The 25,751-nt window shown below is 45.9% G+C and overlaps 1 protein-coding gene across 1 annotated transcript in view; it reads left to right on the top strand.

Moving 5' to 3' along the window:
• SMPDL3A (sphingomyelin phosphodiesterase acid like 3A) overlaps positions 1–25,751 on the top strand; it is a 384,143-nt gene that overhangs the window by 121,793 nt on the left and 236,599 nt on the right. Inside the window, exon 3 of the mRNA XM_069606594.1 lies at positions 5,532–5,676. Within this exon, the coding sequence (XP_069462695.1) occupies positions 5,532–5,676 (145 nt within the window). The remainder of the gene's footprint in view (positions 1–5,531; positions 5,677–25,751) is intronic.

Genomic DNA, 25,751 nt, shown 5'->3' with positions numbered 1-25,751 from the left:
CTTAAACATAGACACATGAATGGCTAGATGGGCCAACCTTGAGTCTCTATTCACTTGATATGGCTGGAAGGCCATGAACAGGTATTGGACGTTGTACAGGGTTTTTAACTGGCACTTTTTTCTTATCAGAAGAAAATTAGAGCTCACAATTGCTGGCAACTAGTAAGCTCCTGCTTATAGCCTGGGAGAGCCTGATTACCATGACAACAACAGCTACCCTACCTGGAGCTACGCTTAACTATGCCCCGCACACCAAGTGGCAGCGTAAAAATATACCTGTCTGTGTGCTTTCAAATGTATGTAAAGGAACATTGTGCCCAGATGGCCTTAATTCACAGAAACATTGCGACCGTTAACTGTAAGGATTTTTCAGATGTTTCATTGAAATGATAGTTTCTTCCTTGCGGCGTCCGAGCTGGAAAAGGAGACTGGTTAGTGGCACAAGGGTCATCCCTCTTTCACATGGGATTATCCTACCTAAGCCAGGCTTCTTTAGCCGTGGGTTTTACTACCAAATGCTAACCCCTACTATCTAATAGCTGGCTTCCACTAATGATGGTACCCTAAACATCAGGGAGTTTCTAACTTGCCCTACACTACTGATGGAGAGTTTTACAGAGGTGGGGTATGATTGTGCCGTTTGATCTTCAAGCACTGCAAGTGCAAAAGGCTAATCGGAGATAGCGTAGATGATTTCTGCTGCATTGTTAAAATTGCCAAAGCGCTGAGTGGGACTGCTAGGCAAGAAACATTCTCTCTTTGTTTCAAATAAATGCAAACCAGAAGTAATCGGGTTTATACTTTTATTATGCTGACTATATCCTGTCTGGCAAAGACCAGTATGTGTGATTTTATTTTATTTCTTTTTCATTTTCTTTTAAAGACAGGCCTGCAATTCCTTTTCTAAAAATGTAAGTTGTTAAATATGCATCATTGCAGTATTGCGACACTACATTGTCTGCATGTTTTTTCAGTAAAGTTTAAGTAATTGTGTCTAAATCTCAGTGTCAACTATATTTCATGTTGTCAGGGAAAGTGCATCATATTGACAAGTGAACACTTTTGAAAATGTACATGATCACATGGCCAATGCTTTTGATGGCAAACCTAGTTCTGTGACCTGCTTGTTGCATAACCTGGTGCTTAACCCGTGAGCTGATCTCAAATTCCTTTCCATCCTATCTTTTCACCCTGTTGCTTTATACAAGCTCCCCTGAAAGTGAGATGGCCGCAAAACTACAATATTTCACCTAGTTTGCCAAGTTCACTACCTGCTACACCATCCACTCTGCTTACACGCTTACTTTATTTCCTCTTACATAATAAATACACAAAGCTAACTAGAAGTATACTCAAAGTAGTCATCAATAGTTCCATCCAGTATTTACAGCTACAGATCTACTGCTCTGAGTGCTAATAGCGATAAATATTGTAGTGCATAGATTTGTAATGCTGCGCTTACCTGACTTGCGATTGAGGACCGTTAGTGGCCCTGCCCTCCCCCTGAAAGTGGTAATTAATGCTATATTGAAAACAGTTGATATCAATGACAGGCAAGGGTCATCTTGTCCTTCTAAAGTTGATAGTTACCCTCACCGCCCCAAAACCATACAACATCTCGGGCTATGACTTTTCTTTAACATTGTGAACTTTTTGCTTATATGAAACTTCTGAGCTTCTCCTCAAAGCAAATGAAGGGTCAAGCGTACAGTTTGAAGAACACTGCCCTGTGCAACACTGACTGCACCCAGCCGCACAGAGATGTGCACTGAAACATGTTTTTAGAGCCTTTTTATCATATCTATTTTTTGTTGTTGTCCATTTATGCAGCTAACCTTTGCATTTTACCGACACTCCTCACACTAATGTATTACTTTAGGGGTACAAAGAAATGCTGTATTCTGTGTAATGTTACGTCTTGGGTGCAAATAACTCTGGGTGACATTTAAAATATTTCTACAAAATTGCTAATCAAATAAGTTTGAAGCTTATCAAGAACATTTTAATTAGCAAATTCTGCTAATCAATTTTTGAAAACTAATGTATGCCTTGCTACTACCCCCTTCTTTACACGACTACTACTCTCTTCTCTAAACTACTACTCTCCTCTCTCTGCACTACACTCCTCTTCTGCCCCAAACTCTGGGATATGTGGTTCCCTGCTCACCCTTCTACTACACTCACCCTCCCCACTTATCTCCTACACCGCATTCCATCACCCCCCTCTACTACCCTCACTTTCTTCTAACACTCACTTTTTCCTACTCTGACTACTACCCTCACTCCCCTACTGCTATTTCCTACTCTATGATATGATATGATGAGTCATTTATAATGCGTCACATAAGTACATAAGTGTTTCCAGGTGCAACAAGACAAGGTAGGGAGACAAAGGAGGACGATGCAAATATGATATGCAAATGGATATGTCTCCTCTGTGAAGGGTGCAATGAGCAAAAACGTGATTGTAGACCCTCCTGAGTGGAAGGAATTCCATAGAACAGGGTATTTGATCCATGTTCGTTCTTAGTAGAGGGGCTCCCACACCTTTTTGTAAATTGTACCTCAATCCTAAACATAGAAACAGGCCACCACGCGCCAACAGTCAATTATCACCAGCCAATGGCTAGTGGCGAGTGCACATTTTGTGCCCTGGTCTAGTTTCTATGTGGAATATTGATCGAGTTATACCATTCTGCCTTAAGTAGACAGCTGTCCGTTTTGATATAGCTATCTGAAAGCACTTCAGCAATTAACCCCCCAGTAAGGTTATCATGGGCAGGTGAAAAATAACACATGGCAATACTAATCAAGGTATTCATATTGAAACAGAATCTCAATGTTAATTTGTCACATGTATCACTGTCTGGGGATAAGAGATGATTAAGATGTCTACTCTTATCTTACAAATGACTCCTTGCAATGTCTCCAACAGTTTGAGAATCTCAAAGTATGTTTGTGTATGTTGGGGGAGCTTTACAATCCAAAGATGACTATGCCCCTCGGACAAAGCGGCGATTAAAAATCTCCATTTCAAGAAGTTCATAATATTAAACCTGTGCTTGCAATATGATCACTGATCAATGTAAAATTAAATGAATGTTTCAAATGAGTAGTAATGTGTCTCCTGATCATCGCAAAGGTCAGTCGTAATCAGACAAGGAGGCAAAAGCCTTTGTGTCGGAGAGACCGATGAAGAGCAGCGTTTAGGATTAGCGTCGGCTAGTCAAATCTTTGCCTGTGTTTCTTCTGTGGACCAGCAAGCATGTATGTTAACTTCAGGATGAGCCCACCTGTAAGGACTTCCCTGGGCCTAGCATAGCAGGATCTGGTGTGATAAATAGGTTGAGCTGTTAGATGGGTGGAGTGGTCAGTCCCATGGATGTATTCCTTTAGAGGGGAGCTATACTATCTTTGAGGGGAAGGAAGGATGGCTTTGGTTCTTTTTTTGGAAGAAGTTTGAGTTTCTGTGGTTTCCACAGTTGAGGTAAGGGCCCATGATCAACCCTTGTCAGAGGGCCTCCGGCTTATGGAGCACTTATACCCGCCACCCTCCTAGCACAGGAGGAGTCCCCAATCCATGCTACTCGCAACACCAGAGAATGACCTGCCCGGGAGAAACACCCGATAGAGGGAGGGAGCAGTTATTTCTGTCCAATCCTCTGGAAGGATTCTTCATGCTGGAGGGTGCAGGGGCTAGAAATTTGACATAAATAATTATTTTTCCTGTAAGTAACATCACAAACCACAAAGTCATGAAATTGTGTAATCCTACATCAGATTTAATTTACAAGATGTGCATGGTATCTGTAACAAGAGTAGTAATTGAAAAGAGTGAAACTTTGCAATAAGTGTAGAGGTTGCACTGTTTGGATGAACATCCCTCTTTCATTAGACATGATCAGCATTAAAAAAGACTGATAGATGGATGAAAATGATTGTTATTATGATGTAAAAATTATCCAAAAAGAATAAATGTAAGAAAACTATTCACCAGATAAGCATACATAAAATGTAAATACTTTACAATCTTTACAACACTGTGTGAGGGTGCACCAGCATACCATACCCTATTTCTAATAACGCGTTGCAGGAAAGATTTTGCAGAAAATTACACTTTTTGGAACTGCATCTTCCTGAAAATCCTCTCAGTTCACTAAATCTTGAGTGTATTTCAAAACACTGAGGAAAATCTGTGTGGGCCTAAGGGCCTCTCACCACCTCAGAATATAACAAAACCAACACAAAGGTTTGAAAATATGGGAACAGAAATTAAAGGGGAGTAAACAATGAAATCCAAAACGAATTATTCAAAAAGTTACATTTGCACATTCCATTTATTAAATAGAAAACAAAATTCTCTATAAAATTTTTTTTAGAAGGAATGATTATCATTTTTGTTTGTATATAGTGTGCCAATTTGGATTCCTCTCGCTTATAAGTGCCCCAGTAATATATGTTCCTATTGCCAGATTGTATTGTACTCAAAAGGATGAAGGGCTGAGTCAGTGCTGCCTTTGTATTCAAACTTGAAATCTGCAGGCTGGCCACATGTCTGATAAGAGGGCTTCCTTTATAAAATGACCACCAGTAGAAAGATACAAGTAAGTATCACACAAACCAACAGAAGTCATCTGCCAGATTGCATAAGGAAATTGGATCAGGTGAAGTCTGATGGTCTGATGGGCACAATTTGTTTTTAGGCTTTTGCTGTACTTTGCAAAATCAGTGTTGAAGAAGATGACCAAGTGGAGGTGATGCATGTGGTGCCTTTGTGCTTCTACAAGTTGATTGAATGTGCATGCCTGCCAGTAGCCTTGCCTATTCATGGCCTCGATATAAAATGGCAACCTTTGGTTAAAATGCTAGAGCCCCTCTACTAAGGACTAAATATAACCTGCTTTATTGGAGGTTGCCCACTCTGGAATTTCTACTTTCACACTTTTGCTTTGTGCCTCTGCAAAGGAGAAATATGTATTTGCATATTGGTCTGGTCATGCTCCAGCAATTTCCAAGCAATTTTCCACTTAACACGATTACCTACAGCAACCCCAGACACATGATTATACCTTCATTAAGATGTATCTGAGTTTCAGCAGCTCTCTAGGCCAGAAGACTGCAACCTTTGGTTCGCCAGGTGTTGTGGACTAAAACTCCCATCACCCCCTTCATATAGTCCATATTCGGTGCTCATGGAAGTTGTAATCCAAAACCTCCAGAAAGCTGAAGGTTGCAGACCCTGCTGTAGGCATAGGTTGACTGTGGTTGTTGGCATTCATGGTGCTTGGACAATGGCAGTCATGCTGATGGTGACTACATCTGCTTTGTGAGGTCCTTGGCATTGATGTTGCCTGGGAGTATTGGTTTTGGCAAGGAATACAGACACGTCTATTTGCTTGAGGCAGGGACTCTGCAGATGACGAAGGGGTATATTTTGGCTGTTCACAGTAAAGGTAGAATCTTTTGTACTTCACTGCATCCTATTTCTATGTGTGAGTACTTACTGGAATTGTTTTTGTTTCACCTTTCAGGGACAGCCCACCACATGTTCCAGTGCAAGAATTGTCCACACAGACCGTAATCAATGTCATAGCCAACATGACCGCTACCATTCAAGGGCTTTTCCCAGATCTCCAGGTCTTTCCTGCATTGGGTAATCATGACTACTGGCCACAGGTAACATATTTTCTGTTTGTTATATTTGAGTTCACCTATCAGTGCATGGTGGTTTTCTATTAACTTCAAACTTGAGCCTGTGTCAACAAAACTCACAAGTTTGGGTTGGGGCGTGCTATTTGTGGTTTGTTACCCAAAGTTGTGTGCAATTGGTTGACCTGGATCGACACACAAAGGCCAAGCAGAAAGCCGTGCTCAACAAAAAGCTTTATAGGGGACTGTGTACAAATAGGGTCAGGATAACAACCATATATCCATATATATGGACCATATATCTCATGTCAGACATGCAGCACGGTGGCTACAGGTCAAAGACCACATTACTCTCAAAATCCTCACTATCACACACAGATGCATCAACAACACTGCTCCCACATAGCTATCTGAAGCTATATCAAGAACCGCCTCCACGCGCCCTACCAGTACACTAACCTTTTATACATACCACGCATCCGGAGAGCTACAGCCGGAGGTATAGGCTTTTCTTATATTGCGCCGAAACTATGGAATTCACTCCCTGCCACCCTCAGAGCTGAAACTTCCATCTCTGTCATTCGCAATAACTTCAAGACCACTCTCCTTAACTAACACTGCTACCACGTCCTCTGTTCCTAACATGTATATTGTAATATAAACAGAAATGTAATATAATTAGAATGTAATCTTTGTGTATATGTTGCATCCGTGCTCTACTCGCAGTACAAATGTAAAACCACTGTACTCAAACTGCTCACTATGTAACAAATGCCGACTTGATTTTTCTGTAACTAAGCATTGTCTTGTAACTAGTGCCACGATCCTCACAGGCTGTTGTGCGTTATATAAATACGAATAAAACAAACAATAAAACAAACAAGCAAACTTGTAGTGTCTGAACAACCAAATTCTAGTTACAATGAATGGTTGACAGGGGGTAGATTGGGATCACAGTATGAGTCCCCAAAACCTGTTTGTATAAGGGAGCTTTCATTCCATTAAAGATGAGTATCATGCTTCAGTTTCTTTTTCTTTTCCTTCAGCAGCAAAGAAAAACATGTTTTAACTATTTTCCAAATGTGTTGATATGTTTACTCCTATGAGAGGTTTGTGTCATTAAGCCCTTTCCCTTATGATCTCCTATTTTGCTCACACCACACGTTCTTCCTTTGATGTGACCAGGAAAATAATGGGTCACTGGACCACGACCACGACCAAACCAAGAAGTACTCTACCTGCCACAGAGAACTTCCAGGTGAACCAACATAACATTCCAACCCAGAATAGCTCACAGCATTGTGGGTGAGCCAGCTCTTCCACAAGACTTCAACAGAAAGCACACTGTCAAAATCACGTGGCAACAAATCTCTCATGAGTTCCACAGGGTTCGGGATCCAACCCTGTCAGGGAGGCATAGGGGACCTGTGACAAATCCAGGGAATTCGTCCCTTATGCCAAAGGGGGAGCCACCACCCCCTGTGAAACTAGGGAGGTGAGCGTGCTCCACAATACCCTCCCTAGGGGTCGAGGCAAGTGGCACCTCACCAACAAGGACTTCCGTTCCTGTGAGGAACTCCCTTGGCCATTCGCAGTAATGGCATAATTGGGACTATCAGAAACAAAGTACATTTTAAAATCCAGAGACTTGGCGTAAGTGAAAACCATACTAAGTCACCATGAGCCAGAAAGAGAAACTGTCTCTTTAAGAAATTATTTTCATTTAACTTAGATGAGTGAACTAGAAGAGGAGGACTCGCCGATGATAGGCGAAGCAGAGAGAAAAGAGGAAGCAGGGGAAGGGCCCTGACCGCGTCACAGCTGAGAGAGGTGGAGCCAAGGAGAGCCGTGGAGCACACGGCTTTCAGGAGTCATCTGACTGCAAGACGGAATCTCTGGAGGCCCAGCATTTGCCCGTGCGAGAGAAGTGAGGAGATGAGAAGCCAGGTATCGGTAGTGGCATGATCACGACTGCTTCGTGGTGGGCAGTGCACCCATACAACAACGCCAAAACCATCACGCTGAAAGAAGAGCGAAGCATCTGCTGTCTCACGATAAGCCTGGTCGTAGAGACGGAAAAGACCGAGAGTCGGACGCTGACGGACTTCAAGTGAGAGCAAACCGACAGAAAGGAGAACCTGAGCGAGCGTACGTAAAGGGGGCATTTCTGTTGGAGAACTGGGAGGCTGCTGGAGAATCATTACATCTTATGAAAAACTCATCACAGTAAATTGACAAGACATGTGATAAACTGTAACTGTAACAATATAAGAAAAAGAATCCCGAGTAAACTTGTAAAAGAAACTAATAAGCATTGGGTTCAAATACCTTGGGAAGAGAGAGCAATATCCCATAAGACAAGAAGTGCAGAGTGGAAGATATTGGGAAGAGAATCCAATGAGTGTGAAGTAGCGACCAGTAGAGCCCATAAGAGAGAAACGCCAAGTAAGCTATCTCAGCAGAGAGAAAACTTTAAATAACAAGAAACTCTATCCAACCTAAAAGTATATGTTAAAAGAATCAAAAGATCATAGTAGCGTTGATCAAAAGGATAAGAGAAAGGATAATAGGATATCCATTGTACACTGAACGGGGAAGAAAGAGTAAAGCCAAAAACCTACTGAACGAGTTACAAGCTCTAATACAGAAAGTCACGAGAGACTATTTAAAGATACCATATTAAAAGACTTCAGATTGAAGAACAAACTCTTTAAGAAGAGATAGTCAGGAGAAGGGAGTCATTATCCTGACTTCATTTACTTTGGTTAGAATAGTGATAGGGTCAGATGGAATTCGTTTTTGGACAGCTGACTATTTTTATTTTGAGACTGGTTCATGACTGATGAGCACCTTGGTTATTTACATAGGCAGGGAACATTCTGATGGCAGTAGGTACAGAGGCATAATTCTTACCATTTAATAAATTCTTTGAGAAATTTCAAAACTGTGTCTGCGTTTTTCTTCTGACCCACCGTAGACCCCTCTCCGGAACAAGGCAGGAGGTTTACAAGGATGTTTGCTGAATCTGAGGCAGGATAAGGTAAGGGAGTTGGGGCAGATGGGGGGCAGTCTCTGCCACCCCCTACTTTATGTGTCTAGTTACAATTGGGAGTACCATTGTCAATCACCTAATGCCTCCTTTACAGCAAGCCAAGCTGGCCAGTGATCTCTCTATCCTTTCCAGAATCACAAAGAAAAAAAACCCTTGCAGCAAAGGGTGAAACACCCGATCCAAGAGAGAGAGGGAGATGCATCAATGAACACCAAGCCGTTAGCTCATAACGGGCTACTTACTGACAGCAAAGCTGCTCCAACACAGCAAGGAATGACCTTTGAAATCCATAATTGTTACGCTGAGCAGATATCACAGAATGTCAGTGGCTAGTGTAGAGAACGTAAGTTGTGCTTGAAGTGCATTTTGTAACCTCACACCCAGATAACCCCACCTCTAGGGGAAAGATTGACCCGGGGGGCCAGGTGAGACGGATAGGCATTGAAAGGGGTAGAAGGAGGAACAACCGTACACATGACTGTAAAAAGAGAACAAGCAGGACAGGACAAGGAGATGTGGGTTGTTCAGGTGAGGTGAAGGAGGGAGGAGGTGGACCAAGAGACCCGGTGGAGGAAGTGTGGTGGGGGAGCATAGAGGAGACCGACCAAGTGAGAGCGTGTTAAAGGTGAGGTATTGGTTTATGAGAGTAAGTAGTACTTGTGTGTGAAAGTGCATGTAAGGTGGGAGAGAGGTGCGTGCAGGTTGGGTAAAGAGTAGGAAAATAAGTCTGCAAGGGTGAGAAGTGTGGATGAGATAGTGAAAGAGGTCTGAATACAAGTGGAAAGACAGTAGTGTAATGTGAAGAGAGTAGGGGAGAGTTCAGGAGGGGGGAGTGGAATATAATGGTAGAAAGTTTAGGAGAGAGGAGAGTAGCAGTGAGACTTTCAGGGAAGAGGGAGAAGGAGACAGAAAGCGAGTAGTGTGAACATCAGAGGGACAGAAGTAGGGAGAGAAAGTAGAGAGTGTTTGGAAGAGGGAGTGAAGTAAGAGGAGGGAAAGAGAAATAGAAAGCATCAGGTATAGGAGTATGAAGGCGTGAAAGAGGAAGACACCTGTAAGACCAAGATATTCCTGCAAGATCAGGGTAGGTTTCCCCCAGAAGAGCCCTACAGTTAGGGAGAAAGCTGAGGCTTTTTAGTTCATTGCTGCAGTTAGCATTCAACAAAGTAGGGATTCCCAATTTCTTTTTGCCAAAAAAAGTGGATAGGGAAGCCTAGGCTAGGGAGGTGGGAAGCACATGGGAGACGAGACGGATGGCCATTCATGTCCTTTTATCTTTGCATCCAACAAATATCAGTCTCCTTTAAGATGTGCAAAATAAACACCTTTTAACTATCTTCTATAGTATTTATATTCTTAAGGCCATCTGTGACCAGATCTTTTTCGGAAACACATAAACAAGCTAAATGCCATCATACTTGTTCAATACGAGGGTACTCGCTGCTGTATCTTTAATAGAATCTTTTTAGTAACATGTTATGAGAATTCCTATTCCACAGATCCGGAGATGATCATTGTACTTGCTCACAGTTTACTTGACACTATTATGTTATGTCATGTTAAGTTGACTTATACTGCACGCTGTTTCCACTTGCATGGTCTCCTGGTGCTCACATGGCTGTGTAGGAAAGTGGGTTGGGTAACTTAGTGAGGGAAGAAGGGATAGGATTGAGGTTGTGCTCTTCTGTTGGTGCCTGTAGAACCAGAAGAAAGTGGGGTGTGTGCATGTCTGCTTTCTGACTCTGTTTGGAGTATGTGTACTGGGGTTATTGTGTCTGGAAGGGCAACATCCAGTGATTGGGTGGTTTGTTTGTGGCAGTTAGTTCTTGTGGCAGGTGTGTGGGTTGTGTGAGGTTGGATTGGCCCGTTAGTTTGTGTGAGGTTTGGTTGGGGTATGCTGGAGAGGAGCGAGGAGCAGGGATGTTGGGTGGTTAGTAGAGTGTTTGTTTTATTGTTGGTTCAAGACTGTGTACTATCGCTTGTTTGTCTCAGGTCTGCTATGATATTGCGGGCAGTGCCTGTTTTATGCTAATCACAGTGAGTTGAATAGTCAGGTTTTCAGTAGTTTTCTGAAGGTGAGGTGGCCTTATGTCGTTCTGAACTCCTTCCGGATTGAGTTCCATAGATTGGCTGTTATATGGGTGAATGCGGTTCCTCCGAATTTCCTTTTTTGTAATGTTTTGTTTCAATTTGGAGGTTGTCGCTTGATCTTGGGTTTCTTCCTGGTTGGTAGCGGTTGATTTTGGCTTGGAGGAATTTGGCTCCTTGTCCATGTAGTGATTTGTGGGTGATGCAGAGGGCTTTGAAGTTAATGTGTTTTCTTTTTTTGTGCAAGCTGTAGGCTTCTCAGATATGGGGTGATGTGGGCTCTTCCATTTAGTTTCAGGAGTATCCTTGCTGCTTTATTATGGCCACCTCAGTCCGCTTAACTACAAAGCCTTCCACCAAACAGTCTCTGTATTCTAATCTTGCAGTCTGGCAGAAGCCATAGCCATTCTGGCAGAATGGACACCAAACATAAATGTTTTGATGCCTGCATGCTCCACCACCCATTTGATCCAACAAGCAAAAACATGTGCAGCACCAAAGAGGTTGGGTCGACTGGTGGGTCTATCAGCGCACGTAACTGTCTCATACATTTGAAGGCATTTCACTGCGCAAAGCATGGAATTACCAGAAAGGCTTGAAAGGAAACAGACAAGATATTAGTCCTAGTATGCAGAGAGACAGCGAAAGTGACCCTTTTGGGTGAAAAACCGCTCTGCAAAAATGCAATGCCTGAGATCAAACTCTTGCATCTCAAGAGGAACAAAAGCATGGTCAATTTGCCTCAGCACTTGTGGGAGAAGGTATATTTCTCACCCCATGATTGAAGCAACCACAAAACTAAATTGAAATCACAAAGTCAGGATTATCAGAGTTTCAGCAGTTTTGCAAACCTACCCCCCCCTCCCCACCTCCTAATGTCAAAATTCTTTCACCAATTTGGCCAACAACATCTATCTTGTTCATCCAAAATGGCTGATACAGCAGATTACTGAGAGGTTGTCTATGTGAAGCCGCTCGCAGGCTTTTACTGTCTCTCTGTTCATGGCTCAGATTTGCAAACCAGCCCAACAGAAGCTCCTTTTGGTTGATATGCAATTCCAATTATTGGGGGGGGGCATTTTCCTTCTGTAGCCAAGTCGCCACAGCAAGCACTTCCACCAACTCTGCTGGCATTTGGTTTGATGATCAAAAGTAATTTTGCTGTAGTCACTCCAAGTGGGACGGGGTATGCCCAGACATAGGACCCGAGTCTGCTGGGCCTTGAGACCCAAGCTATTCCTCACTGATGATGTCCAATGAGGCTGAAACATGTCTGGGTATGCGTGTGCTCTGGTGCAGAAAGAATGTGACCTAGCTGTTTGAGCTGGACTGCCCCTTTTGGGGTGGGACCAAGCCTGATTTACAAATGGTCTTTACTCCTTCTGTAACGGCTTGGCAAACAATGGTTTAGAGGGTTGCACATAGCAGTGTCAGAGGTTGAGATTAATTCCAAACCTTCCAGCCAATTACCTTCAGTAATGCTGAGCCAAAGATGGCACAACAAATCCAGGTTTCCATATGGTCAATCCACCAATTGAGTTCCATAATGGAGTCCTGGTCCAGGGGAACCATGGTGCTGTAAGCAAGTCCCATTTGTAAATGACAGATCCTCAGTCTGGGAGGGCCCTGTAATGTAGGGGTCAAGGAAATATTTCTTTTCTCAAGGATGCTATGAGACCAACAATCCTAGCTAGTACAGGTGGGACACAGAGTGGATAGCCAAGACCTCTTTGAGCTCCCCCTTTACATCTGGCACCTTCTTACTAGGTAATGGCAGAGGGAAGGACACTGAATCGACTGAAAAGCCCAGAAATACCAGGGATTGAGAGGGGACCAGCTCCAATTTTGCCCAATAGAGTAAGAACCCCAGGCTCTGACGGAGGCTTACCACCACATTGACTTCCGATTTTAGAAGGTAAATGCTTGATTTAGACGTGCATCCTTGACATGTAGGGCCACAACCAACAGTTTCATCTTCTTCATGAAACACCACGGACTCAAAGAACAATTGAAATAGATGGTTGTGAATTCTGAAGGTTTTTTGGCATCATTTGCATATCGGAGAGGGCCTGTGAGGGTGGAATAATGGCACAGTGACATTTGCTTCTTATAGATCTGATCACACCAGCTCGTCATTTTTTTTGCACTATATCCTTAAGATGGAGTGTATACCTCTATTTAAGTACTTCAGGTTTATAACTGTTTCACTTTCCTTTCCTGTGTGTTAAAAGTAGTTTGTTCAGGAAAGCCCTAAGGTTCAGGGAGGAGTAGACATATGCCCCCTTGCTAACCAGGACCAACATTTATCTGTTGGTTGCCCCTATCTTGCTAGAAAAATTGGATGAGAGACTGGAGCATCGACTGTTCTGGGAGGCCATACAATCGCAGGTGAAAGCACTGCATCACCTGTTGTGTGCAGGCATCGTCTAATATCAGTTTTAATTTTTTTAACAAATGTGGCTGTATGGCCACCCACCATTTGGCAATGGCAGATTGTTTCTCCATCTGTGGCCATATCTGCCAAGCCTTTTGCAGGAGAAGGACTCCTGGGGCATGAGTCCCAGTATTTTCCAGGGGCCTGGTATTCTGGACTGGAAACAGCTAAATGTTCAGCCTATGTTTCTCCTGGCTCTGCCAAAAACTGGAGTAGGAAACACTCATCAGATGGATGCCTGAGCTTTATCCAGTGTGGGTACACTTTGACACTCCTGCAAACCTCTTTGGTGAATGGATCCCCAATATCATGAAGAGAGTTCAGTGTTCAAAGAGGTTTTGTAATCCAAAATGATTCTCAGTTCTCTGATAGCTGGCAACAATTCAGGGAAATCACCCAATGAAACTGGTCAGAATTTTGTATCCCAAGGGGTGGACAGCACACTAGGGGTAACACCTCCTTTTTTAGTTTGGACTACTATGTGGCGCTTTAGCACCACCAATAAGCGAAAACTATTGCATTACAGTACAGATAGGGAGAAATGGTATATGTGGAGGGACACAAAGTGTGTAGGTGTTGTTTGGTTATTTGCCCACCCATTGACAGTCCATGGCCATGCTAAACCCATGGCCATTCCCACCTATTTCCTGCCCCTCCTCGCCCAAAACACCTCCTCTTGGGAACTCTTTGAGCTTGGTTTAGTCGAACTTTACAATCAAACTTTGCAATCATAGTGCCTGCCAGTGTTTTCTCAAAGCAGTCTTCTGAGAGTTAATTACTTTAATAGAGTTGTAAACTCGCTACGGGTATAAATAAAATGTCTTAGCCAGGTCTGTCTTCAGCCACTCAATTCATAAGCACTATGTGTGTCCTTCACTGAAGTCCTGTTGAAAATGTATGGCTTATATATAAGTATTGGGCAATTGCCAGGCACTGCTACTAGATGCCCAGGTAATTGTAATTTTAATTGTAATTGGTTATTTATAACACGCTTAATACCCAGAGGTTTCTAAGCGCGGACCCAGGGATCGAACCTGTGTTGCTCTGAATCGTCTTGTTTCCAACACGAGCGTGTGGCCCTTGAGCTATCCTCCCGAGACAAGTGTACCATTTTGCTCCTACAGGGATCGAAATTAAGATCGGATAAGCAGGAGCTAAAAGCATCTCCTGGGTATCCTGCATTAACCAGTGAGCAGGAGCTACCTGGGGGACAAGGAGCTAGTATGTAGCATTCTGCAACTCTACCTTCCACATAAGATGAAAACCTAACATTTTGTTCATAATTTGTGACTCCTTATACTTTGGAGGTCAAATAGATGTGTTCTAATGCTTCTTTATAGAATATCCTAAATGCACAGAGTTAATGTCATATGGGTATGTTTGTTCAGCATCAGTTGGCCGGGGAGCCAAAAGTAGCTCCTGGTAGCTGTTGGTGTCATGCTAAACAGGCTCTTCTAGGCTTCTAGTAGCTAAATGGCTCCCAGCTCCCCTCAATTTCGAACCTTGTCCTGCTACCATTAATAGCCAGTTAATACCATTATCGCAAGGCCTGGCAAGTTAATTTCCTATGCCTACGCAAAAGCCCAAACTGGCATTGCAAATTCTTGATTTAATTAGGATTAATTTACAAGGTGTTATCCATCCAAGTCTTAACCTCAGTCAGGCATTTTTAAGAAGAAGTGAAAGAAAAGGTCGAACCCCCATCAATTTGACCAATTGAACAGTTATTTTTCTTGGATAATCTGTGCAAGTGGTTTACTGGATACATTTTCAAAGAAGGTAAAAACTGGACATTCAGCACACTGATGCCAACATGCAAGCGCACACAGCTGTACATGTTCCCTCTCCAGTCCTACAAAAAGTCATTGAGTAACCACATGCTTCCTTACACAGGTTCATTTGCCTATGTACAAGGGACCCTGTATATGACTGCAGAGAGGCAAGACATAAGGAAGATCCCAGTAGTGAGGTTTTGGCCTGAGGGGCAAGGCCCACCCTTATTTCACCTTGTCCCATCCTGTCAAATTTCATACAAGGGACGGATTAGTTGTTGAGTGCGAATCTGTAGCTGTTCTTGAGTTAACTGGAATACTGATGACTGGAATACTGATCACTGCAGTGATACGTGAACACACAGAAAACCATGGGAGGGCCCAACCTGGTTGCGTGATACAAAGTAGTCAGTGCACCTAAAAAACACACTATGATATTGTGTGGTGCACTGCTGAGGCACTGGGTATTGGAATAACTAAAGTCTGAATTGAAGTGTTCACTGTAATATAACGTTTGCGTGTTAACCCTAACACAAATAATGTTCAATTTTCACCTTTCTCTGTGGAATATATTGATCATGTGCAATAAGCAAATTTAAAATGCATATTGTTGAGTACCATGAATGTTCCGAAGATAGTTCTGTGTGTTGAGCACTAGTTGCAGAGATCTGTGTAAATATGCCAGTTCACAGTTATACATTCCGCAAAGGCAGACTTTGCCTTTTATTTCTCTGTGGATGATGAACTTGAGTATATAAACGTTGACGATCGTAACATCCACCTTGCTATTAGAACAACATACCTGCAGCAGAAAGGGCTTGTTATAATAATTCACACAGCAACTCCTAAAGCTTGGTGCCTCCAAACGAGGTCTGTGCAGTGATTGCTGTTGAATATTTTTAATTGGAGGGGTGTAAAGCTTTGCTCTGAATATGTGGGTTCTCCCCTAAGAAAAGTATAAATATAATGGGTTAAACTGATGCATTTTAGGGCACTATTTCTGTGAAAAATTGAATCAAAAGCCACAAAGTTTGGCTTTGTATGGTAGTACATGAAAAAATCCAATGGATGCAAGTTATCAGCAGTGCACAGGAGCATTTCTAATGCATTTTCATGATGCATTTGCCCACAATATATGCCAGAGTAAAAACATGTTCATGCTAGCTGTGTCCATACACGTGTGCGTAGGCTGGACCAATAAATGCCAGCATATCCATATGAGAACTACCGGCAGTGTAGCAGAGAATAAGTATATCCAGAGAGGCTGTTCCAATGAAGGCCAGCCTACCCACTTAATAACACTTATCATGTTTGCCTTTACCATGATATCCAGTAACAAATCCCATGTCACAGAGGAATAATATGCAGACTGGCGCCAACAAAATAGGCCAATCTAACCACATAAAAACACAAATGTATCAAAGATGGCCTCAAGAACACACCAACCCCCAAAAACAGTGCAGGGGTTGTTATTATTTGTTTTGTGAAGGTGTCTCTCTACCCCAGGCTGTCATTATATCGGAAACTAGTACTAAAAGGCGGCCCAATTGAAGATTGACAGACACTTTATCTTTCTACACTCCACCATAGAACAATCTATAAGGTGCCTGCTCTAAGAATCCCTAATGTGATATAACATGAGGGATCGGTGCTTTGAGGCAGCCGGCCCCACTTGAACTTGACCTTCCATGCTCGCCTGTTCCTCTCCCTGTGTTTTTCTGTCACTCTCCCTTTTCTCCTCTTAATCTCTTGACTCCTGTTTCACCCACGGTCTCTCCTTCCCATTGATACGCTCTCCTCTGTCCCTCCGCTGTTACTCTCTCCACTATCTACCTCCATCCTCCAATCTTATTCCCTCCTAATTTCTAACTCTCTCCTCCACACTACTACTTCCCACCTCTCCACACTACTACTACCCTCTTCCCATCTCTGCACTACTGCTACTACTCCCCTCTCCACACTACTACTACACACTATTACTCCCCTCTCCACTTCACTCGCCCACACCTACTCCTTTAGTCACTCTGTATTCACTCCCTCCGTAACTGTCCCATTCATTCCCTGCTCTCCCCTACCAACTCCACTTGCACGTATACTCAATCCCAAGTAGCACTTTTTTTCACCAACTAATACCGTACGATGCACATTTCTTGAATAATCCGTCTCCAAGCTCCTCTGCACCCTACTTCTTCCGCCCGGTCTCTCATTCTGTTCCCACCTTCTTTGACTTCAGTCGAATAACCCATTACTTACCGTTTCCTGGGTCTCCTTTTACTTCCTTCCAATGGTTATCCTGCTTGGCTAGTTTCCTGGGCCAATTGTTTACTGTTCTATCCCCAATATAATGGCTTATAAGCCCTGCCTCTTTTCTTGTGTGTGGGTCCGCCTGGGTTTGTCAATGGCACCCTGCTTCTCTTAGTTAATGTTCAAGTCTGTGGGAGGGTTTTCTTCGTTCCTGTATTGTTGTTCTGGCCTGGAAGCTGTTCTGTGTCTTCATTGCACGTGAAAAGAATATAGACCAACAAAATCAAATTCCCCTTGCCAGTGAAACCCACACTCTTGAAATGTATTCTGCAAAATATATCAAAATGTATTCAATCTCATAGTAAAAAATATACCAAAGTTTATTTCATCTCATAAAACCATCTTTTAAAAATGAATCAACACAATTATTAATACATATTATAAAAAAAGGACACACACAAAACCAAGAACAAAGTGCAAGTGACAGATTAATAATATTACAAACTTAATTGGCCATAAATCAAAGGAACTCCGATGTCAAAAATGACTTTGGTGTATTACACCTTTAAGTTCAAATTAACAAATACCAGGTGAAACAATAACCTTTAGTCAAATTTTAAAAGTAAAAAACAACACACACATAGAACGAGTATCCATCATTACTAGTCGCTAGTTGCATCTGGTGAATGTAGGAGCCGGCATCTAGTGAATGCGGGCTAATGCTGCCAGTAAAACAGAGGAGGCAGCACCCTGTACGGCTGCAGTATGGCTGGTAAAAGAAGGCATGCCGGCGAGCTGCTGCAGCACTCCTGGCGATTACAGAGGAGTGCTGGCATTGATATTTGGAATGTTGGTCGAGCGACCAGCGGTAAGTGGGGCCGTGTCTCCAGAGGTACTATGTGAGCTGGTGCTGACAGGTGGAGCAGCCATAGAGACAAGTCGTTAGTTGTTCTGGTTAGGTTTACTAGATGTTTGATAGCAACATCATTTTAAGGTGATGTGAGGACATTTACGTTTGAGCAACAGCAGTAGTGATGTGAGGCCTGTGGACACTCCATTATGGTTGTGATGAGACCTGTAACTGATTTGTGGGTGCACTGAATGAGTTTGCCATTCAGTGCACCTTATCTAACGGGATGTCGTTGCCCCCGTTAGATAAGGCATTGTAGTGAGTTTAGACAGTAGTGAATACAACAGCATGCTTTAATGTTAATAGTTGTCTAACAAGATCTTCCCACAGATGGACTTTAAGGATTACTAGTCAAGTGGACTAGATGAGTTGGTAGGATACAGAGGAATGTAATTTTATGAATTGTGTCAACCTAACGTTTGCTTTTGCCAGTGGGACTCCTATTGATGTTAGTGAGTTTAAAAGTTCAAATCTAGAGTTGAGTTGATATAAGTGCATACTTTATTGCAATTGTTATGACATTAGAGAAAACCTAGTGAATATAAATGTGGTGACGTTGTCTAAATATATGATGCAGTGAGTGTGTAATGATGCAGTGAGTATGTAATGATGTTGTGAGTGTGCTATTTGGGGCTCCCTGAAGTTGAAGAGTGTTGCGTGGAAAGTGGTTCCTGAACACAGGCGTCTTATGGGGTAGAGACACTGAGCACTTCAGGTGACTTTATTGTTGTGGTGTTGACTACCCGGGTATTTGGAATACCCAGCCTGGTTGAATGGGACTGTGTGGAGGGCAGCCAGTGAGTTGTGCATGATGAGAGGGCTGTGAGGGAGCAGAGTGAATGACATGGTGTTGTGCGCTGCGAGAGGTGCAGATGTGTAGAGGGGCCGGTATGCCTGATGATGCTGAGAGAAATTTGGAAGGGCATTTAGTTATGTTGTTTGTGTCACTCCCCTACTATGTAGAAAAGGGGGAGGCATTGTTAGAGGTATATGTCCCACGTAGTGAGGACAGTTTCAGGGTTTGTGTGGGTGTTGTAGTGTGTTCCAGTTTGTGAGATAAGAGATGCACGCTACTGATCTGGGTCCTGCATCTATGCTACAGTCTGTATATCTTCTCTGTGACTATGTCCCATGCCTATGCCAGAACAAAAGAACCCTCAGCGTGGAAAGCTAATGCTTTTTGTAATGCCACTTTGTTTATTATTGTCATTTCATAATGCATGACAGGGGTAAATGGAGTGCAAGGACGTTCCCAGACATTTAATCGCTACCAAGACAAATGCATCAAGCTATGGGTTGCAATCATGGGTTTAATTTTAGGGAGGGGACAAGGGTGTTTGTTCCCCCCAACACCATTTTGTCCCCCTCATTTAGCAGGGGCCCCTTTCCTTTAGATGTCATGCCCTAACCCTTCACCCCTAAGCCCCAACATTTTCAGCAAAGTTACTCCATTGGTCGTGATTGTGATGTAGTGAGGGTGCGCAACCAGAGAGTATTGTGGTCCCTTCTTTTTTTGCCTGGTGCAGAGGGTTAGGGAGGGAGCCCAAAGTTGTCTGACCCTGGGCCCTGAAATATGTCAAGATGGCCTTGGTTTAAAAGGGTCAGACACAAGCTAACAGGCAACAGGAACAGACCAGTAGAGAAACTCACCATCATAGCCAGTGGTGGACTGGCCTATAGGGAACTCTGGGGATATCCTTGGTAGGCCTCTGCACCCTGGGCCTCTTTTGTGTGGTGTCCTATTTTAATTCAAAATGTTCTCATAGGATTCACGGGGGGCGCTGTTGAGCAGCCTGCAAGATGGCTGCCTAGCTCTTTTGCTCCGTGACCCGACGGCTGTATATCCGCCTGAATCAGCAGTTCCCTGCATCATCCAGAGCTGAGACCGTGTGCATTGTGCTGCTTATTATCGGACCAACACATTAAGCTGTGTCGGGGCGAAAATCGGAGCTCCGGGGCGGCTTGGGGCCCTATCTTCCCCTGTGCCGGGCACCCACGACGACTGAGGCCTGCTGGGCCGCGTGCTACAGCTGCAGGCCCGGCCCCCTGTGTCCTGCTGGGGTTCCGGTCTCCCTCCTCCCGCTGGTCGACTGCCAGGCTTCTCCGCCCAGCTGCGTTGCGTGCTGCCGCTTGGGGCGGCGGGCCTGTTTTCCCTCTGCCTGCCCCGCTGTGTGATCGGACCTTTGTGCGCCTCTTGGGCGCCGTGTCTTTCCCCGGCCCCGCTCTCCCTGCGGCGGGGTGCACCTGGACCTGTGCCTGCCCCTGGTGGGGCGCAGGGGCTGCCGGAGCGGCCCCCCGCAACGAAGACATCGAGCCAGATCCATCTGGCGGCTCCCCTGCCGGGTTGCCTGCCGGTCCGGCTGCCCCTCTCGGGTGGTGGCCGCGGTGCCGTGCTGGCTAACGCCTCGGGCTGCGCTGCGACCCGCCTGCATTCTCCCCTCCGGGTCGCCTCGTTCGGCCAGCGGTGGCTGTGGACTGTGCGGGGGCTGTGAGCTGAACGCCGACATTCGCAGGTGAGGAGCCGGGGGCCCATAATCAGCATACAACCCAATTATTCGGGAACCAAGGGCCCCACACATACCAAGCTGTCTCTGGCCTACGAGCCCTTAACCCTAACGTGACTGTGCAGCCCCCCTGGAGGTCCGAGGTGGCGCTGCTCTGTTCCTGTGGGATCTATTGTTGCCCTCTCCCTATTGATCTACTGCCTGGGCATCTCGGCATCTTCCCCAAACTGAGCACCCAGCCGCCGGTGCCCCGCGCCCGCCAGGCGCCCTCTGATTGTGCTGCCCCTCTCTGCTTGCGCTGGTGGCTTGCGGCCCTCCTGGCCCTGTGGCGCGCCTTGCTCGACAACATCCCCGCCAGATTACGCTGCTGCATCTGACTGGTTGGCGTGCTGTCCGCCCCTGCACGGAGGTGCCCTGGTACGCTGCTGCCTAGTATACAGCTCATCCCTACCCCTACATTGTGTTTGGTTTACTGCTGGATGTGAGGTTGTGACCCCCCCCTTCCCTTCCTGATCCTGTTGCTCCCCAGGAGCCTGAAGCTCTCGTGCTAACATCCTGCAAAGAATGCCCTGCGGGGCCTCAGTGTGTCCCCAAAACATGTCAAACAAAGCACGCGGGGCCAACAAGGCGGGGGCAATGGACAAGTATGCTAAAACACTTTCTAGGCAGGAGCAGGGGGAGCTGGCTTGCCTCAGGATGATCCAGATGCACCTTCATGCCCCCTTCAGTCGGACCTCACAACACTAATGGAAACTATGGCAAAGAACTTTGCGTCATTCCACGATAAATTGGATGACATTAACGCCAGCGTGGCCTCTATGCGAGCCAAATTGGATCAGCACGGCGCTAGACTGGTGGAGGCCGAGACCAGAATTGGGGCCAATGAGGATGAGGTGCACACTCTCCAAAACACTGTCTCAGACCTGGTGCGTGATATGAAACAAGTTAAGGCGAAGTGCGACGACTTAGAGTCCAGATCCTGCAGGAACAATATCCGCATTGTGGGGGTCCTGGAGACTGCCCTCAAAGGCAAGATGGAACTAGCTGTTGAAAACCTCCTAAGAGATCTCTTGGGCAATCCTCAACTCTCCCCGTTCTTCACGATCGAACGCGCCCATCGGACGCTGGCCCCCCGCTCCAAGCCGGGCGATTTCCCCAGGCCGATTATTGCCAAGGTCCTTAGCTTCAGGGACAGAGATCACATACTACGCTTGGCCCGGGAGAGGGGGGAGCTGAAACTGGAGTCTCAGACTATCCGATTCTTTCCCGACTTCTCCGTTAATGTGCAAATGGAGTGCAGGCAGTTCAACGGAGTGAAAAAGCTGCTCAGAGAGAGGAAAGTGGAATACGCAATGTTGTTCCCAGCACGGCTGAAGCTCACACATCGCAATAAGCTATATTTCTTCACGGTTCCGGAGGAGGCGGTAAAATTCATTGAATCCCATATTCCGCTTCCTGGCCCGGTGGACGAGCCATTAGATGATGGGTGAGGAACCCGTCCTGACTCTTGTATGTGGGCCTCCTTGTGTACCACCAGCACGCCCGACATTTGCATCTCCCCTGTTGAATTTATGGATTCTGTATCCTGTATATCCTTTGCTAGTTGTAATTTGTTGTAATGCCTCTCAGAAACTGTATTATTTGATACCACTGTACGATTTACGGTGTATTGCACCAATCACTCATTTAAGTTGGGTTCACGGCAGCAGCGACCCCCGCTGCAGCTGCAATGCCAAGTTGGGCTTGTTATGATCACTGGTTGCGCCCCAGTTGGGCGCACAGGCGGGCGGTGCCCTGTTGGGTTTGGCACGCTTGCATTAGGTCTCTGGGTGGGTCTCTGAGCACTGCTGAGTTGGGGGGGCAGTGAGGGAGGGGGGTACAGTTGCGGGATGTTATAACAAAAGTGGCAAGGAAGTAGTGGCTTGGGGTGTGAGGCGGTGCGCCATTTCATTGATAACCAACGCATGTTCAACAAACAAGGCCACAAGATGCTGGGATGCTCCCTGAAAACTGTAGAATGGCTATTAGACTAATGTCATGGAACATCAGAGGGCTCAGCAACTTTACGAAGGCCCGCAGGATAACTGCATCCGCTCAGAGGTATGGGGTCAAAATAATCCTCTTGCAAGAAACCCACGCCCTTGCACACCTCTTGTCCTCTCTTGCTCTGGCATGGGGCCCGTACAAATATTACACGGCATACTCCACTCAGTTCAGGGGTGTCCTCACCTTAATTCATAAGTAGGTGGAATTCTCCCTACGCACTAGCCACATTGATCGAGAGGGTAGGTATGTGATCCTCCATATTCTGCTTGCTAACACAGAGTGCCTTCTGGTTTACACATAAACCCCGAGCATAGATGCTCCTGACTTTTTCGATGACATCAACGCCCTGCTCCAGAGCTACTTTGGGGTCCCAATCATCTGGGGGTGGGGGGGCATGAATCTCATATTAGACTCCGAGTTGGACAGATCAGGCGCTGCATCCAGGACGATGTCCAGAGCCGCTCGTCAGCTCCGCGCCCACATGGTCCCTGCTGGTCTATTTGACGCCTGGAGGGCGCTTCACCCACGGGCTAGAGAGTTTACATTCTACTCTTCTGCGCACGACAGTCACTCCAGAATTGATCTCTTCCTTCTGCCGGCTGGGCTCATGGGGAAAATTCTCAGCATGCAGATACTGCCGTGCACGCTTTCTGACCACTCCCCGGTGACGCTGGACATAACTCTGCAGCCTGCCCTCCCCCGTCACTCCAATTGGCGCTTTAAGTCAGAGGCACTACCCGATATAGTCTTCAAGGCCGATATCCTTGCAGATATCACTTCGTTTTTTGATAACAACAAACGCCACGACACAACCAACGGGGTTCGATGGGAGGGATTCAAGGTTTTCATCAGAGGGATGTGCATCTCCAGGGAAGCTGGGGTCCTGAAAGACATTAGGAACTCCTTGCAACGCTCCAAGACCAAACTCAGGGAACTGGAGCGCGAGTACGCTTCCGCCCCTTCCCCTCCCAAGTTAGCGCAGATACGAACGGAACTGGAAACCTTTGAGGCCCACGCCCTCAGGGAGATAAGATACTACGCCCGACCCATTGCGGCTCGGAAGTATGGCGAAGGGGAAAGACCTGGGCGAACCCTGGCCAGACTGGCCCGGATTGAGGGGGGCAGAGCCCGGATTGATAGTATCACTGATAAGAACGGAGTGCGGCATTGGTCCGACCAACCCATTCTTGAGACCTTCGCAGAATTCTATGCTGCCCTCTACGCTCCGCAGAGCGAACGTAGCCCGCGGGATCTGGATCTGCTCCTCGACCGCATCCCCATGTCCCTTATATCCCACGCCACTAAGGAGCAACTGGACACGCCCTTCACCCTTGATGAGATCGCCGCAGCTATCTCGGCCCTCCCGAAGGGAAAGGCTCAAGGCCCGGACGGCCTAACTGCCGAATTTTATCAGGAGCATGTCTCCCTACTGGCCCCGTGCCTACACGAGGTGTGGGATGAATCGCTGCGCCTCGCTACTCTTCCCCAGTCCCTACGCGAGGCCATCATTACCGTGCTCCCTAAACCCGGTAAGCCTCTTGATGAGTGCGGCTCCTACAGACCTCTGTCCCTCATGAATACCGACACCAAAATATTTGCCAAGATTATTGCAAATAGGTTCCTTCCCATCATGACATATCTGATCCACCCGGACCAGAGTGGCTTTGTCCCCGCAAGCTCCACTGCCTTAAATATCCAGCGCCTGTTCAATGTCATCTCTAGAATTGACCCCAAGGCTAACGCGGTTGCCGTGACACTAGATGCCCAAAAGACGTTTGATATGGTTTCATGGCAATACCTGTGGGCGGTGCTTGAGAAGATGGGGATCGGCCCGTGCATGCTTTCCTACATTAAACTGCTTTATACTAACTCCGTGGCCAAAGTCCTGGTTAACTCTCATCTGTCAGCTTCCTTCGCCCTCCACAGAGGGACACGCCAGGGGTGCCCATTCTCTCCCCTGCTGTTTGCGATGGCTATCGAGCCCATGGCAGATAGTGTGAGGGACAAGCATACTCGCAAGGGGATACGCCTGCGTGACACGCCCAAAATTATATCACTTTATTCGGACGATGTACTTCTGTACATCAGGGACCCCTCGGTCCATCTGGACCCAATCATCTACGAAATAATCAAAATTGGTACATTCTCGGGCTTCACTATAAATTACACCAAATCAGAAATCTTCCCCCTCACACCTGCAACTCCCCAACCGACATGTGAATTCCTGCTCAAGTGGGCCCCTGGGGGCATCAAGTACCTGGGAGTCCAGGTATCCCTGTCGAAATCCTCTTTATTGGCTGACAACTATGGGGCCGCCACGCAAAATGCTGAGGCCAGAATGAAGAGGTGGTGTAACCTCCCCCTCTCCCTATCAGGGAGACTATCGCTGATCAAAATGATCATAGTCCCAAAGCTTCTATACATATTTGCTAACGTCCCACTCTTGCCCGGGAAGCAATATTTCACGGACCTGCATGCGGGGTGCGCCCGTTTCCTGTGGCATTCCGGTGCCGTACGCAGGAAGTGGCAGCATATGACATTACCCTATGAGAGGGGGGGCTTCAATGTACCTGATCTGACCCAATACTGGATAGCTGCACAAGCTCAGCATGCAACACACTGGTATAAACACCAAGACCCTCCCCCGCATGTTAAACTCGAGATCCTCGCAACTGGGGAGGTGAATGTTATGTCCCTAATCCTTTTCCACTCGTATCATTTGGATGCCCCGGCTGACCCAGTGGCCACCGCAATCAGGGCATGGAAACAGATTCTGCAATCCCACTCTGAAACCCCTCCGTATTACAAATGGTTACCCCTGTGGTCATTCCCGGGCCTTGCTCCCACACAGGATAAACTCCTTATGCGGCACTGGCTGGACCTGGGATATCGTTCACTCTCTGACTTGTTCTCTGAGGGGAAATTCATCACCCCGCAGACATGGAGTTCAGGGCACTCCAAATCACCACTGGAGTTACTGCAATACTTTAGACTCGGAGTGGCAGTCCAAAACATGTGGCCTTCGTACCCAGACGAAACCCCCGAGATCTTC

The sequence above is a fragment of the Ambystoma mexicanum genome, chromosome 4p, assembly GCF_040938575.1.
Source record: "Ambystoma mexicanum isolate Mex_15411 chromosome 4p, UKY_AmexF1_1, whole genome shotgun sequence".
NCBI lineage: Eukaryota > Metazoa > Chordata > Amphibia > Caudata > Ambystomatidae > Ambystoma > Ambystoma mexicanum.
This window is presented reverse-complemented; position numbering and strand designations above follow the sequence as displayed.